At 41.7% G+C, this 16,776-nt stretch overlaps 4 protein-coding genes across 4 annotated transcripts; 2 read left to right on the top strand and 2 right to left on the bottom strand.

Moving 5' to 3' along the window:
- The first annotated feature begins 307 nt into the window (after positions 1–307).
- On the top strand, positions 308–3,046 carry LOC142895991 (THAP domain-containing protein 2-like). Its single transcript, XM_076037398.1, has 5 exons — positions 308–505; positions 1,818–2,019; positions 2,108–2,230; positions 2,304–2,508; positions 2,675–3,046. Exons 1-5 carry the CDS (start codon positions 315–317, stop codon positions 2,686–2,688), a joined length of 735 nt encoding a protein of 244 aa, XP_075893513.1. The 5' UTR covers positions 308–314; the 3' UTR covers positions 2,689–3,046.
- A 154-nt stretch (positions 3,047–3,200) lies between these two features.
- Positions 3,201–9,373, bottom strand: atad3 (ATPase family AAA domain containing 3). The gene is made up of 16 exons (XM_076037392.1): positions 9,055–9,373; positions 8,523–8,599; positions 8,052–8,153; positions 7,873–7,932; positions 7,246–7,315; positions 6,992–7,157; positions 6,449–6,518; positions 6,104–6,259; positions 5,961–6,017; positions 5,716–5,841; positions 5,491–5,615; positions 5,348–5,399; positions 5,166–5,236; positions 4,909–5,076; positions 4,236–4,344; positions 3,201–4,131 (listed from the first exon to the last, which is right to left on the bottom strand). The coding sequence occupies exons 1-16, from the start codon at positions 9,254–9,256 to the stop codon at positions 3,448–3,450; spliced, it is 2,295 nt and encodes a 764-aa protein (XP_075893507.1). The 5' UTR covers positions 9,257–9,373; the 3' UTR covers positions 3,201–3,447.
- A 560-nt stretch (positions 9,374–9,933) lies between these two features.
- On the bottom strand, positions 9,934–11,859 carry mrpl20 (mitochondrial ribosomal protein L20). Its single transcript, XM_076037262.1, has 4 exons — positions 11,636–11,859; positions 11,325–11,435; positions 10,788–10,865; positions 9,934–10,696 (listed from the first exon to the last, which is right to left on the bottom strand). The coding sequence occupies exons 1-4, from the start codon at positions 11,720–11,722 to the stop codon at positions 10,523–10,525; spliced, it is 450 nt and encodes a 149-aa protein (XP_075893377.1). The 5' UTR covers positions 11,723–11,859; the 3' UTR covers positions 9,934–10,522.
- Positions 11,860–12,339: 480 nt separating this feature from the next.
- On the top strand, positions 12,340–16,302 carry sdhb (succinate dehydrogenase complex, subunit B, iron sulfur (Ip)). Its single transcript, XM_076037266.1, has 8 exons — positions 12,340–12,468; positions 13,057–13,190; positions 13,751–13,836; positions 14,063–14,199; positions 14,501–14,617; positions 14,713–14,814; positions 15,508–15,630; positions 15,758–16,302. Exons 1-8 carry the CDS (start codon positions 12,397–12,399, stop codon positions 15,836–15,838), a joined length of 852 nt encoding a protein of 283 aa, XP_075893381.1. The 5' UTR covers positions 12,340–12,396; the 3' UTR covers positions 15,839–16,302.
- The last annotated feature ends 474 nt before the right edge of the window (positions 16,303–16,776 follow it).

Genomic DNA, 16,776 nt, shown 5'->3' with positions numbered 1-16,776 from the left:
TGAGTAGAAACAGGATAATGGAATTGGTCAATAGGTTGTATGTTTTTCTTTGTTTGTTTGTTTTTGTTTTTCATTTTCTTTCCCCGATAAGCCCACCAGTTAGTCCAGCATCATGTTGCCTAAAAAACAATGAAATGTACACTTAATGACAACTTCAGAAAATATTTTCTTTTTAAAGCTTTCTTTCTCTTTAACTCAGACAATTACTGCACATTTCTATCATCTGATTCTGCCTCTTCTTTCTTCCCATACAGGATCCATCACTTGCTTTCATTCCCTCACACGGAGGAATATAATGGGAGTACGTTTCTTTTATGGCGGAAGTACGTCACAGTGTGTTGCAGCTCGTTTCCGATGCTAAGCGATGCGCTTCGGCAGTCGCCATTTTGCAGCGGGGTTTTCTTTCAAATAAAAGTAAAGCAGTCATGCCAGACTTTTGTTCTGCTGTTGGATGTTCACATCAGAGGAATGCCAAAACCAAGGAAAGGGGGATAACGTTTCACAGGTACTTCTTTTGTTTGTTTCCCCATTTTGCTACGCGATTTGACTTATTTTCGTACAGCCTGCATTACACAGGTCGAACAAATATGGAGAATTTCTCCTCTTGATTTGTAGCTATTCCTTGACCAGTGTGACCCTTTTTTACTTTGCAAAAATAGCTGCAGTGCAGTTGAACTATCGCAGGACAAACCACGCCACTTTAATTCAATATCCGCCAACTGTTTTGAAAGCTAACGCTAGCGGACGTCGTTTAGCTGGTGCTACAAACACTGAACTCCCAGCTGCGAGAGTGAAACTACAGAGCAACAGACTAATAACTGAAAGTGACATGGTGTCGGCGTTCAAACACTGAGGGCACGGCCTCGCCACCCGTGGTCTCCTCCCTGTCTTAACACCAGCGGGTAACGGTGTGTAAAGTAACGACGTAATAGCGTAACAAAAACAAACCATATTGTTGCTTGACACCTGAACTGAGAACGTGTATACTCGTGCTGTCAGTCTCAGTCTATTTGTTATTGCAGCTGTTCTGAAATATAAAACAGTTTTAACGCCTTTATCTACTTGCAAGTACATACAGTTGAGAAGGGAGGGTTTAAAACATGAACGTATGTGGTCACATAAAATCTAAGTTGTTTTGTTTTTGTAAACATGATTATTCTCTGCAATCTATGAGAAACTGATTTCATGCAGTTAAGGCTTTAAAACATCTTGTAGAAACAGGAGATACAGTAGACATTTCTTTTGACTTCATGTATGTTTTGTAATTTTATTTGTGTATGATGTACATTTGCTAAATGACCCACGTTCTACCAGTGGTCAAATCATTATTTTTGATGCACTGCAATACTAACTGTCTCAAAATTCGGCAACATATTTAACCCTCCTTCTCTTTACAGCCTCCCTCAGGTATGTCCAACTTTTACTGATGTTAAAATTGCTTTATTGGACCCCTCACAAAAAGGAGGTGGTGCTGACAGGCTGCAACAAACACCTTGCAGAGAGTACCGTCCTACACACGACACTGCACTAGCCTGGGAGAGCTATCAGTGAAGTATCACTGTTGTGACATCACAAAGGGTTGATTTCTATTTGAGTGTGTTTTAGCATATGTTCTCTGAAATGTGGAGCAAGCAAAATAAGCCATGTCTGTTAATTTTCTAAGCAAACTGATCATGTGCCAGTAAAAAAGACTGTTTAACTCTATGTAAGATGGGGAACACACTGGTTATTATCCAGACTGGACCCCAGCTTTCAACTAACAGTCTGAAGTCGGCTTCTTACGAGCGTCTTTTTGTCCCCAATGTTTTTGTGTGTAGATTCCCAAAAGAAAAAGTGCTACGAAGACTATGGACAGTGGCACTGAGGAGACGCCACTTTAAACCCAACGATCGCTCAGTCATCTGCAGCCGTCACTTCAGAACGGAAGACTTTGACCTGACAGGACAGACCACTCGTCTGAGGGAAAGAGTGGTCCCATCGGTGTTTGCATTTTCCAAATGTCCCTCCCCCAGTGCGAGCGTACGTTTACAGTTTGCTTCTATCATGCTGGGACGTTTTTGCGCGGGTAAATTGTTAAGCCAAAAAACAAATGTCGCTTTTACTGCAGGTGCCCAAACCCAGGACAACAAAGACATCACAGAAAGCTGCTCCACCGCCTGCTCCACCGCCACCACCACCACTCCCACCACCAGTCATTCCCATCCCCCAAGACATTAAAGATCTACCTCCAGTGAGAGAAGTGATGTTTTGTGAGTTTTACCACATTTTACAGCCTGCAGTGTATTAAAAAGATATTTTTTCAGGATCACCAGTACGCTCTGGATCCAGTTCAAGCTAAGAAAAAGTTGGCCGAAGCCCAGGAGAGAATAGAGGAATTGCAGCGGGAATTAAGAAATTCCAAGGACCGGGAAAGGCGGCTGAAGAAGACGGTGATGTTCATGATAACAGAATTAAAATCCAAGAATAATCTACCGCCAAATCTGCAGTCATACATTGACATCTTCTCTGGTTGGTTCAACTGTTCAGCTTTGTTGCTTTTACTGCTTGCGTAATTATTTGTTTTGCTGCAAACTGCAATAATATTTATTTTAAACATAAAATCATAATCGTAATCTGTTCCAGTATTATATTGCCATCGCTAATGTCTTGTGTTATGTCTTGCCATATGTTTCAGATGCTCAAGTGTGACCCTCAAGCAGCAACAAATATGTGACATTTATTTAACTGAAGAAACACAAGTGCCAGTTCTGGATTGAACGACAATACAATGTGACGGGAGCAGTTTATGTTGAGTGAAGCTGAAAAATGAACAATGTCAAGTCCACAACTGCTGCCTGGTCAAGGTGCTACTCTGTTAATGGAATTTTGGGACCCCAGAGGAAGAGCCGACTGAAGCACAACCTGATGATATATTTTTGTTATTAAAAAAAAAAGAAGAAAATGGGGTTATTACTTGGCAACACAGCAGTGCAGTGGCTTTTTAATACTTTAAAAGTTATTAAAACTCCACCTTGAGCTTTTTAAAAAATATATATATTGTACCCTTCCTTTTTCCACGTTAGCGTTTGATTATGTGCCTTGCTACTGATGGTTCAAAATGGGGAGCTTGTGAGACATGACCTAAATGTTTCATGAAAACCCAAGTGCACTTCAATCTAGTCCCCGTTTTATATTTTAACACAAAGTGAAGGAACAAATGCTTTCTGTACATAGAAAAGAGATCATTTAATTGTTTCAGCAGACACTCAGTTGTACACACAGTGAACTGCAGAGTACAGTGCTCTCCTTGATTGTTACACATTAGAATGAGTCTCAGACATGGTTCATGTTTTTGGACGTTAATTGGTTATCTTATCCAACACACAGAATTACCTTCCATTACAGACATTCCACAGACTAATTAGTTACTTGTACTATCTAGAGCTCCTTAATTTACATATGTACAGCTCAAACTGGAGTCCCATCCTTTGGTGGAGTGGACTTAGGTTTGTCTTCTTTTTCCACCTTGCTTTCACTGTCAGCAGTGGCGACGGGATCAGCTAAACTCTCCTCTGTTGTCGCGGCTTTTGCTTTGGAAGCCTCCTCAGAGTCCTGCTTGGCCAGGCTCGCATCCCGGCCCTCTGCTGATTGGTCAATGTCTGGATCAGCTAAACTCTCCTCTGTTGTCACAGCTTTTGCTTTGGAAGCCTCCTCAGAGTCCTGCTTGGCCAGGCTCGCATCCCGGCCCTCTGTTGATTGGTGAGTGTCTGGATCAGCTAAACTCTCCTCTGTTGTCACGGCTTTTGCTTTGGAAGCCTCCTCAGAGTCCTGTCCGGCCAGGCTCGCATCCCGGCCCTCTGTTGATTGGTCAGTGTCTGGAGGAGTCGGCGTACTCGTGGCTTCTGTCTTCATACTGCTCTCGACGGCTTGAGCGATTATATTTTCAGTCTGTGGCGCCTCGCTGAGTGGCAGAGTGAACCCCATTTTGCCTCCGGGAGCCGTGGCTCCAGCTGCTGTGGGTATCAGGGTCTGAGCCTCCTCCTCTCTGAGCAGCCAGTCCATCTTCTGAAGGTGCTGCTTGATGGCGGCGTCGACCCGCGCGTCAATCATCGCCTCGGTCAGGATGCCGTCCTCAGAGGAATACGCTGCGGCCTGGGAGAGATGGAGACGGGTTGTGTTAATGGGAAGTCGAGAAATATTACGTTATGTTTATAGACATTTTGCCAAGGATTTAGAAACTAATAATGTGAGCCTACCTGCCAGGCTACACCGAGTTTGGAGATCTCTCTTCCAGACATCCCGTCTGCCCGTGCTGCAATCTCAGAGCACTTTTTACCGTAGTCAAACTGCGCCAGCTTCAGCCTCCTGCACAGAACCATTAACACGTGGGGATGAGAGAATAGCAAGATGCTTTTCTCCACTGTTTGCTTAACAATGCTGCTTAAAGTTTAAGTATGCAAGAATAAGTGATTAGATTAGTGATCTCTAGTGGTGGAAACACACTATTGAAAAACACTTTGTTGATGTTTCATTTGATCTTAAGTCTTTCACATCAGGGTAACAGTCAGAATCAGAACTAATAATAATAAGAATAATAAGAATAATAATAACAAATAAATCCACATTCCTCCCAATTTGGCAAATGCCAAATCATCACCTATTTACAAGCAGTCGAGCTCTTATGTAAATTCTGATTAGGCAATGTAAATATGAAGATTTTAAATGGCTTAATCCAACTAACAACACTAGAAACACAACAAGTATTTTCTTTTCCACCCTGTGCAAAAATACACAATAAATAACAGAATTTATAGCCTCCAGGTGGCTTTTCCCCTCTATGTCACTGGAGTGCAGTAACTTTGATATCCACCAATTTTAACAGGCCTTTTATTTAATGGACTTTTTTTTTTTCTTCAGAATTGTACTCACTGTCTCCCTACGGTGGCAGGCTCCAGAACATATTTGTCAAAGTACAAGCGCACCAGCCTTTCCCTCTCCTCAGGACCCGGCAGGGCAAAGTTCACAATTTCATCTATACGGTCATTAATGGCCCAGTCAAACTGCTCTGGCTGGTTACTGGCTAATACCAGCATGAACCTGTAAAGGGGAAAAAAAAACATTTAAAAAAAAAAGAACAAAAACACCCAGGACAAAAATTGGGTGTAATGTAGATCCTAAATGGTTACTTGTTGCTCTGTTCTCCAGTGCGATACAGGAAAGCATTCAAGGTAGCTCTGAGGTCTTCACTAATCTTCTCCTGCAAAGGAAGAGAGGCCATATTGTCTTGTGACCAACACACTAAACATTTACAGAAGGGACACATGACGCTCAGAAACAGGTTGCTAGAAAAATGCAAGCGCTAACTTACAGTGGATCTCTTGCGAAGGAATGCATCAGCTTCATCAACAAACAGCAGCAGCCTGGTACAATGTGAAAGGATATTATTTATTTATTTATGCATTTCTTCATTTACTCAACTATAAATATAACATACAACGCCATGTCACCTACCCACGACGACTCGTGTTCGCCCAGTCAAACACTTTATGCATGGCCGTCACGCCATCACGTCCCATGGGTGCCACGTCACCGCCAGTCATGATTGCGTAGTCCATCGCCGAATGCATCGCCAGTTTCTACTCCACACACAAAAAAAATGCAACTCACAGTTAAGACTAAACGTGATGTTCCGTGGGTGCCAGCATCAGACATCCCGCAGCCCTCCGACTTGCGTACCTTTGCGAAGAGAGTCTTGCCCGTTCCTGGCGGGCCGTACATGAGGATGTTCCTGTACAGGCCATTGTTCTGCCTCGTGTTCCTTGTCGCGATGGCAATGTCACGCACACGCTCCTCAAGGGTAGGCTGAGTGATTTAAAAACAGATATTTTCTTTTTATAAAAAAAAGTGATGCGTGTTTATTAAAGTTTTTTTTTTTTTTTTTTTTATCTATTTAAAAATAACTGATTTGTCTTTCCACATACACTGAGCACGACTCCTTCCAGGGCATCCTGGGGTTTGCTCTTCAGTCGTTTGGCCGTCTGTGTGTCAGGGACATGGGTCATGAGTTCATCCGACTAAACAGTTGCACGTATTAGCAGAGAGTCAGGAGGAAGAAGTTGGCTACCTTGACGGGATGCTTTATCGCCTCTCCTACGGTGAACCGGGAGGTTTCACGCACCAGCGACGGCTTCCCGAGCCTGGCCTCTATGTACCGACCCGCCACTCCCGTCGCATTTCGGGCTGTATAAACGCCCACGGCTAAAAGGGTCAATCCCGCCACCTAGTGGTGAGTCAGCGAAACAACAGTCAAACGCTTGCAAGGTTTGCAGGGTAACGTTTACCTTCTTTTTATTTTTTTTTAGGAGGTAGCCCCTCCCATTCTGTCCTCCACTAAGAAAGTTTGCCAGTTCAGTTCTTTGTGTCGTATCGTAACTGAACAGTTTGCGTGCGTTGAAAGACGAAAGCTCACCGTAGCAGTCACTTTGTCCCAGTCGGACACAAAGGCCCTGAATCCTTCTCCAAAGACAGCGCCTGCCGTTCTGAGAGCAAACACCAGTTAACTGTCGAGCACTCACCACTGGAGGTCGACAGGGTTTACATCTCTTAATCAGCATAAACAAACAATTGTTGTACATTTTGTATGCTCCTCCTCTCCCCCACTAAATTGTGAGCGGCTGTTTTGTTGTCAAGCATACAGCCACAGATGTGTAGCATTAAATAAGCACCATCCAGCTAAAGAAGCACTTATATCCATGCCATACAAACACAAAACATCAGAAACCATATTTGGAAAAAGAATGAATGAATATTAATTTTAACTTTGGCCTGTTCAGATACCAATGACAGGGAGAGGTTCATGAGTTATACTGCAGTCCACCACTAGGGGAGGATCAAATGCTTTGTCTTCACTTTTTATGCTGTACAACTTTAAATGAAGTTGGTGGTTTTTCAACTTGGATAAAAAATAATAATAATTTAAAAAAAAAAACACCAAAAACTCCTGACGTCTTACTTGATGGACTCCAGGACCGTCTGCCTGTGTTCTGCAGCCTTGAGTCGGATCTGTTCCCGGATGATGTCAGCGTTCTCCCTCTCCACCTTGGCGCGCGCTTTCGACTCGGCCTCGATGCGCAGAAGCTCATTCTTGTGCCTCAGGTCCATCTCATGCTCTATTGTGGCTGTGGAAGAAAGGGGGGACACTTTAGGCCTGGCAGAATCCACACATGGTCTGAGAGGCTACGCTGGTGTCGCTACTGTGTTGGATACCTTTTCTCATGGCCTCCTGCTTCTTGACAGACTCCTCCTGCTTGCGAAGGTTTTCCTCATTCAAGACTTGCTGTTAAAAGATCCAGAACAGGGATGCAAATGATCCATTAATCGCTAGTTGATTGACCTTATCGATCCATTAACGATTTATTGATAAGCGGCCTGAGAACCTAAATTTCACAACGAAAAATGTGTAAGGAACACATTATTTAACCCTTACACGATGTTGAGGGTCCAATGTGACCTATTTTTTTTTTTTACATTAGAGGACAGTAAAAACACACTAAACATTTATCCTCTGACTGTAAGTTAACTTCTAATGGCTCACATTTCAACTGTTTTTTTTTTTAATGTTGTTTAAAAGTACCTTCTTCTTGGTATATTATGACTATCACAGTACCTACAGGTGAATTGCTCTCTACTGCCACCATACTGTTATAATGATATTAACTACCTGTGCAAAAAAAAAATTATTAATTGAGACTCATTTCATTTCATTTAATCAATTAAATTCTAAATCAACAATTAATCGACTATCGATTAATTGTTGACATCCCGAATCCAGAATGATTTTGCTTGTCTCATTTTAAATTCTCAAGACATTTGACATGTCAGCGATAAACTCACCTGTTGCCGAAGCTGGTCGTCATATCGCTGCCTGGCCAGCTTATCCTGATACTGAGCTCTCTGCAAGACACCCACAAACGACCAACGGTAACCATTTTTTTGTTTTTTAAAAAAAAATCTTTTTCATCATTAGTTCATTTACATGGCTGCAAAGGATGACGTATATATCCTGCTCTCACCGCTTGATGCTGCTTCGTCTCCTCGTTCAGAGTTTTCCTCCTCTCCTCCCCCTGGACTCGGATTTGGTCGCCTTTCAACTGCTCAACCGCTGCTTCATACTCCTGTTACACAGGCACCAAAGGTTTAGTGAACTCACCGGAGAATATATTACAGAAAGCAAATGAAAAGTGGAGGAGCCACTACATACATCACTTCTTATGTGAGTAAACATAGAAAGTCTAAGATTGTTATACATTTTTGTAACATTTGCTCCTCAAAATCGTCAGTGGTGCGATTCAACTAAAAATAAAAAATAAAAAGATCCTTAGGCCAGTAAAACACTACTGCATCGGTCATTAGTCAGCAAGTGCATACGCTGCAGTTAACATAGGCTTTAGGTTTGAGTGAAATGTATGGGAGAAGATTTTGGTGCTTAAAGTCTGAGGGTGTGCGCTTGAGCGTTTGAACTGTGGAGTGTCGTTTTGAGGTACCTTCATTTTGCTCTGATACTCCATCTGAGTGCTCTGCTCCTGCATCCGTGCCAGGTCCAGAGCCTCCTTGGCATGTCCTGAATGAGGAGGGGGGAGAAGAGCCGATTGCATTAATCATGAATATTAGTATTTCAAACCTGACACACTTGTCCTCTCTTTGACTTTCATGCATCAACTCTGTGTTTAAAATGTGATCACACACAACAGAAAGAAAATGAATGGCCTGAATTATTATATGAGGACCAGATTGAAAGGCGATGACCTTTGAACCCCGTCCACTACATATCAAGGTTGGGCAGCGTGACGTCGGCATTGCATTCTACTAGCGAAAATCACAAAGATTACGCAACAAGCACGAGATACATTTGCAACAATTTCCCCATCTTAATCGTTCATGTGAAGCAACGCTGCGCCTGTCTGGAGAACAGGAGGAGCGGACCTCAGTTTGCATCACTCCTCGGGTGGTGGGCTTTTGACAGGAAGGTACAGTACTAGTCTGGACTAGGCTAGCAGGCCTTTTGCGAACACTTACGGGACTTGTCGAGGTCCTTGGCCGCCTGAGCAGCTCGCTCCAGACCGGTGGGATCGAAGTTGCTCCATTTGTCCTTGGGTTTGTCGCCTCCGCTACCGGAGCCTCCGCTCGGCGGTGGTGGTGTTGGAGGCGGCGGCTGAGCGGGGAGACCCGGCGGCACCTCAGGCTGCTGCCCCTTGTTCAGACCGAACAGCCACGACATTTCGATAGGATTTTACACAGGGGCAATTAGCTGGCGGTGTCGCGGTGCGGTACGCGGATACTGCACAGGTTTCTCAGGTCTCCCCACGCGTGTCTTGCCGCACTCAACTGCGCCTGCGTGACAGGAGAGTCTGAATAACCGTCGTGACGATTGGCGGCTCGTATGTACTTCTGATCCCCATTGGCTGATCTAGTCACGTCTTCTAGAGGTCATTCACAAGTCCCTCCCAGCACGTCTACGGCAACCGTAGAGGGTTATAAAACATACTCAGTGGAGGGCAGATATGACTTGTCATTGCATCAGTCGGTGTCTGATTTTGTAACCGAATAAAGACTCAGTGCTTTACCTCCCAGGCCTGTTGATATATATTTGTTGAATTATGTTCATATCGAATTACGTTCGACTAAACTGTAGGCCTTGTATACAGTGGGAAAGAGATGTTTTCCTCTAAGTGGTTTTTGTCCCAAAATACTGTTTTAATAATTTCCTTTGGAGCATTATTTTCTTTTTTACCTGCGTTCTGATAATGTAATGTGGTGCATATTGGTGGTTTTGTCTTCCACCTTGAAATTCTGCATATGGCTTTCCTTATGACTAAAATTAAAATTAAATCAAAATTCTAATTAACATCAGAGATGTTATCAAATATTTTTTTCTCACTAAACACACATTCAAAGTACAATGATGAAAATATTTTATTAACAAAATTGCAAAGAATGGTAGGTTATATTTGCACATAAGCCATAATATGGGAAATAACGATTTACCATATGAAAATCAAAAACAAACAAAAATGGTCATCAAAACATCTTAATAACTTAACACAACAGTGTTTGATATATCTGTGGAAATGACAAAACAGCTTCAAAGGTAAAACAGCAGCCAACACACATTTGGAACACAGTGGGGTCGAGGCTGGTGTGTGGCACACCTATAAACTACCTATTCTCAGAAAAAAACATCAGGATGGAAAACATTTTTTTTTATGGCAGGGGATTATCGCTGTTCCACAGAGAGTCAACCTATTGGTGAAGTGTCTTTAAAGACGGGAATAACAACACTTTTTTTTTACAGGGCAGGTTAGGCTGGTAACAACTTCAGTTGAAAAAAAAGACATTTTAACAAACAATTCCTGAAACAAAGAGTACAGCACCTGTACAATAAGGAACTGATTGTATGTCTTGGTTGGCTTTTATGACCAGTTGTCCAGTTCAAAACACATTTAAAGAACATCACAAATGAAAATCCCCAACTGCATTATGTCCCTTAGTGTAGCACGACAACACGGGAGAAGACACCTGCGGGCTCTTTGCCATCACCTAACGCTGCCTGGAGACCTTCCTGCTGCCGAGCCCGTGCCAGTTTAGCGAGCGAGAGGAATGACTGAGGTTCTGTGATGGCCAGGTCACTGATGACTCGTCGGTTGAGCTGTACACTACTCTGTAATGAGGAAGACAGAATATATGTTAACATGTTACAAGGAGACATAAATATATATATTTGGAGGACTGCCACATTTCACACAACTGACCTTCGCGAGGTTGTGCATAAGGACGGGATACTTCATGCCATGCTCTCGTGATGCTGCTGCTATACGTGTGATCCAGAGCTGAAGGGAAAGTAGGAATTTAATTTGTTAATAGATTGCGGTCATTGGTTATGGTTAACCACATTTAATCACACATGTGTCTATTATTTATCACTAAACACAATGAAAAGGGGTTCAAAAGCCACAAGTATGAGGAAAAAAAACTATTAAAAACCATTACACACAATGTGTGACATACAGCACGGAAGAGCCCACTGACCTGATTACAAGCCTTCAATAAAACACAAGGTGCTGATGCAGCAGTTATTGAGGTCAGAGGGTGTATATGGCTTGGTAGTGGTGGACACAAGGGGGGCCTCTTTAGCCTGTTTGTTTTTGCTTGTAATAGGGTTTCTAAAAGTCTGATTTGGTAGCCAAATTATGCAATAATTCCTCAAAGAGACTTTGACCTTTTCGTATGCAAGTGTCTCAGTGTTATCCAACCCTAACATCACCAGTAAACTTAATACTGTATCTTACCGTTCTCATGTTTCGCTTTTTTAGCCTTCGTGCTTTGGTGGCATAGACAAAAGCCCTCCTCACCGCTCGCACAGCCAGACTGTAGCAGCGATTCTTTCTGCCTCTGAAATGCTGCAGGATGAACATATACAATGTGAAGTAAACAAAGATCTTGTTGCTAACGAATACAGTGGACGAGATATCTTTCACACCAGATCGAGCAGCATGTGTCACCTCTAAATGGACAAATGAACAACAACAACAAAAAAATAATCTCGCCAATTTAAATAAACAAGATATCATTGTTTGCCCGGTAGTAGCCATGTCCTTACCCGTGCATTTTTTAGAACTTCTTGAACTTTCCAGTATCGGTCGGGCCCACGACTTCTGACCCACCGTGACAACGACAGGAATACCATGTCTGTTGCTAAGGTGGACTACTGCTCCTTGGCTTCGTTTAAATGTAATGACAGATTTTAGTGACCTCAGTTCAACGACACCTGCGGTGCACACGCCATCGGCCTGTCGGCTTCTGCAAATGTGCCCTGACTTGCGCATGCGTCGAAGGGGATCATGGAGATAAGGTTTCCGTGGTGCTGCCTGTTCAAAAATATTTGTTTAATTAATTATAGTTTCATATCGGTATTATATTTCCTTTACTCTTACTTAAATTAGAAATTCAAAGAATTAAATAAAACAGTTCAAATTAAAAAAAAATGAGTTGCAATTAAAAAAAATCACATCTAATCAAAAAAACAAAGAAAATGTTTCGGAATTCTCACTATTATCATCATTATTCAACACTTTTCTAATGTCTAATTTGTTCCTTTATTTCTAATTAAGAAACAGGGTTATAAACAAGTTTCGTCCGACTGTTTAACATTGTGAAGAAAGTCCTAACATTATGAATTGACAAAATTAATCACCCAAAAAGAGAACAACACTAACGCGACCGATATCAAGTACTTATTTATTATATTTTATTACATTTATTTTATTTGCTCCCCTTTTTTTCAATATGCTGCTGACAGGGAGCCGGAGTGTATTGTGGGACGCAGGCAGTGAGTGGAGGTCAGGTCACAGAAGCTCCAAAATGTCGGTAGCCGGCTTCACGTCCTTGAGTCGGTGTGGTGTTTTGGCTTTCCGCTCCTCCGCAGGACTGGTGGTATGCGAAAAATATTTTAAAGCACTGTTCATTTTCTTCATTCCGCTCCTTCCTATTGTTTCTTTAACGGCAACATGCTGACAGTGTTACAGTTAGACACAGCAGTGTACTCTGTCTGTATTTTTAACCTCATGCTAGCTCCGGGTACTCGCTTAGCTCGCGTCGACTCTTAACTTTTGTGCAACAGTTTCCGGTAACATATTTTTATTTTTCCTGTTCCTCAACTTGGTTGACGTCCACCAATGTCATGTTGCATGTGCGTGTTGATAGGAAAGTAGTACTTAGTTCAAACATTTTTAAATGGGGATTCATTTCCACACCCTTGCCTGTTCATTGGACTGCAATCTCTTCCAACGTCCTTAGTGATTTGTATTTCACTATCTTTGTTGTTTTTCAGATGTTAAGCACAAAACGATTGATCGACATTTAAAGCAGATCTTGTCATATGCCATAGCAGTAGATCTTGATGTATTCTATTCATTCAACATCCTGCCATTGAGTTGTGGTGGTTTATTGTTACAAGGTATGTTTACTAGGTGTGCATCTCTGATGGACAAATTAAAAGTGTCTTGTTGCCTGTGCTGTCAGGCTGTGCGATGTGCTCAGACAGCAGCGGCCCCTGCAGCACAGCCCAGAATCAAGAAGTTCCAGGTGTACAGATGGGACCCAGACACTCCAGGAGACAAACCTCGCATGCAGACCTACGAAATCGACCTCAACACGTAAGTGCCTCAGTTACCTGACGTGTGCTGCAGTGCCACATTCTGTGTACTGCGTAAGACCTCCAGACTGACTTGTTTTTTTCACTAGGAGAACAGTGGCCCCGGAGATGTTTGGTTAGCACAGGTAGCTTAGCATTAAGAAGATTTGATACTCGGAGCAGGTGTGTGTGCGTGCTTGTGTGTGTACATTATTAATGAGATAAAATAACCTTCAAGTGGATTTGACACACGTGGTGTTGATGGCTTGCCAGATTGTCTGTCCTTGCCCTTTGCCTAATCCTCCTCTGAGTTTCAAAAACATCTTAATGGAACAGGTATTCCAACATGAAATGTCTTTATGTAATCAGTGAGGTCCATGAAATTGTTTGTAAATATCTTTTTACAAACAACACCCCAGAAAACAGGCAATTGGTCCAGCTTATTTAACAGAATCCAAGTCTTCAGATTCTTTAGATGATATCTTATATTCTCCTCTCTGCTTAAGTGTCTTTGTCAGTTTAGACTCAAAACGCGTAATTTTCATATTAACTGTTAATGCTATATTTTTTCTTTTTATGTAGTTGTGGTCCCATGGTCCTTGATGCTCTCATCAAGATAAAAAACGAGATGGACTCCACTCTTACATTTCGCCGCTCCTGCAGAGAAGGTCAAGAGACACATTATTTTTATTCATCATTAGTCTTTGTGGGACTTTTCCTCTCCTGTATAGTCACTCAAGTCTTTACATTACTTTACTGACTTTGTTTTTGCCAATATCATGTTGTGTGGTCTAACTGAAGTAATGTATTTGTTTACGTTTTTGGAAAGTGTTTTGGCTTTTGGCTCCCTGTCTTCTAAAATCTTCTTTTGTCTTTTCTTTTTGTTCAATACAGGTATTTGTGGGTCCTGTGCAATGAACATCAATGGAGGGAACACACTTGCCTGTCTAAATAAGATTGACACTAACACTAGCAAGCCTGCTAAGATTTACCCTCTGCCACATATGTATGTGGTGAAGGACCTGGTACCTGTAAGTAAACTTTAAATAATATAATAATACTTTTTCTTTCATAGTCCAGTTAATGTTTTTTTTTTAATTCCAACACCAAGAGACTGTACTTGACACATCGGTGGCGGTGGTTATAAATCTGATAATTAAGGGCTAAACACTAAACCCTGACATTGTTCATTTTGTGTTTTTCTCACAACTTTGGACTGTTTATTGTTAAAATGTTGCTCTCAGTTTTACTTGACTCAGATGAAGGGTTTTGATTAGCAAAATCCTGAAGTATTCACCGGACTTATTCTTTGTTTTTTGTTTTGTTTCCTAGGACATGAGTAACTTCTATGCACAGTACAAGTCTATTGAACCTTACCTGAAGAAGAAGGATGAGTCAAAAGAAGGAAAGGAGCAGTACCTGCAGTCTGTGCAGGACAGGCAGAAACTGGTACGTCACTGTTTACAGAGAAACATAAATATTTTGCAATTTGCAGTGCTACATGTCACATGAACTAAACCCCGTTTTGAACTCGCGTCCTCTAGGACGGCCTGTATGAATGTATCCTGTGTGCCTGCTGCAGTACGAGCTGCCCCAGCTACTGGTGGAATGGAGACAAGTACCTCGGGCCAGCTGTGCTCATGCAGGTGAGCGTCTGATCAGTCCACTGCACATGGAATGGATGAGTGTGGAATACTGGTAAAGTATAATGAATCCATTATGCTAAGATTTCAAGTGTGTCCAGGAGATGGACTTGGAGATTCAAGAGTCAAAGACTTTATTTGTCATGTCACGTTTACATGGCAGGGAAATGTTGGTGTGGCAAAAACCTGATGTTATTGTACGTGCGAGGAATAAAGAAAGTGTGAGTGTGTCAAGTGGCAGTTAAATGTAAGTTTTACAAATATGCAAAAATACAAGTTAAAAAGATTAAAAAGTGGCAAGTACGGATGAAGGTGATTCAAGTGTTATGTAGTACTGTACAATACTATACAACTTGATAAAAAATAATAGAATGCAATATAAATGGTGACAAACGACGGAATGCAAAAATATGACACTATCCCATTATGATATATAATAACAACAATAATAATAATAATATCAACAATAATCGTAACGATAACATCAGGAAAATAACATTAATTATAGTGGTAATGGTAATAATAGTAATAGGGCAATTATAATATATATATATATAATGTATAATATAATAAACATAATAATCATCAATAATAAGTAGTTAGATAACAGTTAGATGTCAACAGTCACACATTTCATTGAATACAGCATTTAGATTGCAGCGTCTCTGATTCCGAGTGCTGGTTTCCATCTCCCAGGCATATCGCTGGATGATCGATTCACGTGATGAGTTCACAGAGGAGCGTCTGTCCAAGCTGCAGGATCCGTTCTCGCTCTATCGCTGCCACACTATCATGAACTGCACTAAGACCTGCCCCAAGGTAACCTGTCTGCTCGCAACTGGCCACACCTTGTGCTGTCATGCTGCTGCTGCTCCTTTGAAATGCACGTTTCTAACGTGTTCTGGTAAAAATCCCCCATGTCTTTCCCCTTTCCGCTTCCCCTCAGGGTCTGAACCCTGGCAAGGCCATCGCTGAGATCAAAAAAATGATGGCCACATACAAGGAGAAGAAGGCCGTGGCAGTCTGAAGCCCCATCCGTCCTCTTGTCTAGTAACTTTGCCCTCCATTATCAAAGATATATTGATTTAAATAATGCTTATTATGGTCTGGATGGCCAGTATACCTTCCCACTTCTGCCACTAGTACACGCTGCACTGTAGTGAAGATGTGTGCGTGGTTCAGGGGTGCGGGTATTGCACAAACGCACACGTAAAGGATGAATGCAGAAGCAAGTGTGTGAGTGAATGTTTCATGTTCTGTATCAGAGTAATTTATGTCCATCTGTTTTTACTGTATGTCTGAAGACTTTGGAGTGTCTTTAGAGTTTTAAACAGTCAATGTTTTCATCGCTAAAAAAAATAAACATCCTATACAGTAGCTTGTTGTTCTTCAGTTCAATAGTTGTCTGAACAAACAGCTTCACTTTCCACAGTTGTCCTCTGACCAGCATCACTCTGTGTGTAACTTAAAAAAAATAAATACATAAAACTCCCACAGCTGTTTTGTTTTGTTTTTTTAGTTTTCATGCCACTGGTATCATTTGACCAGCCAGCCTGTCTTTCGACAAACTTCGACAGATACCATCGTTCTATTGTCGTTTTCAGTACATGTCCACTAGGTGTCGCTTTTGTACCAGTGGCAGCAGAAGGAGAGGAACGTCCCAAAGATCTTGGTGGCAGTGTGCCAATGGTGATGTTTGTGACGTCGCAAAGGGCTTACTTCCCAAGTTGTTCTATCACTGTCTTTTTCTGAAATTAATAAATAAAATAATATATTTTCAAATAAAGTTATTTGGTGGAGTTTTCTTATGTCTGAGTTGTTATATTCTGACAGGCTCAGAAAACAACGTTGGACCTTAAACCAAAAACAACATTCTTAAAAATCTTTTAACTGAGAAAACGAACGTTCTCATAAAAAGCCATTTATTAGCATAACTGTCATTCAAAATAATGAAACATGCTCGTG

Source organism: Nelusetta ayraudi, unplaced genomic scaffold (genome assembly GCF_046127955.1).
Source record: "Nelusetta ayraudi isolate G7.1 ecotype Tasmania unplaced genomic scaffold, CSIRO-AGI_Nayr_v1 ptg000050l, whole genome shotgun sequence".
In the NCBI taxonomy this organism is placed as follows: Eukaryota; Metazoa; Chordata; class Actinopteri; order Tetraodontiformes; family Monacanthidae; genus Nelusetta; species Nelusetta ayraudi.
This window is presented reverse-complemented; position numbering and strand designations above follow the sequence as displayed.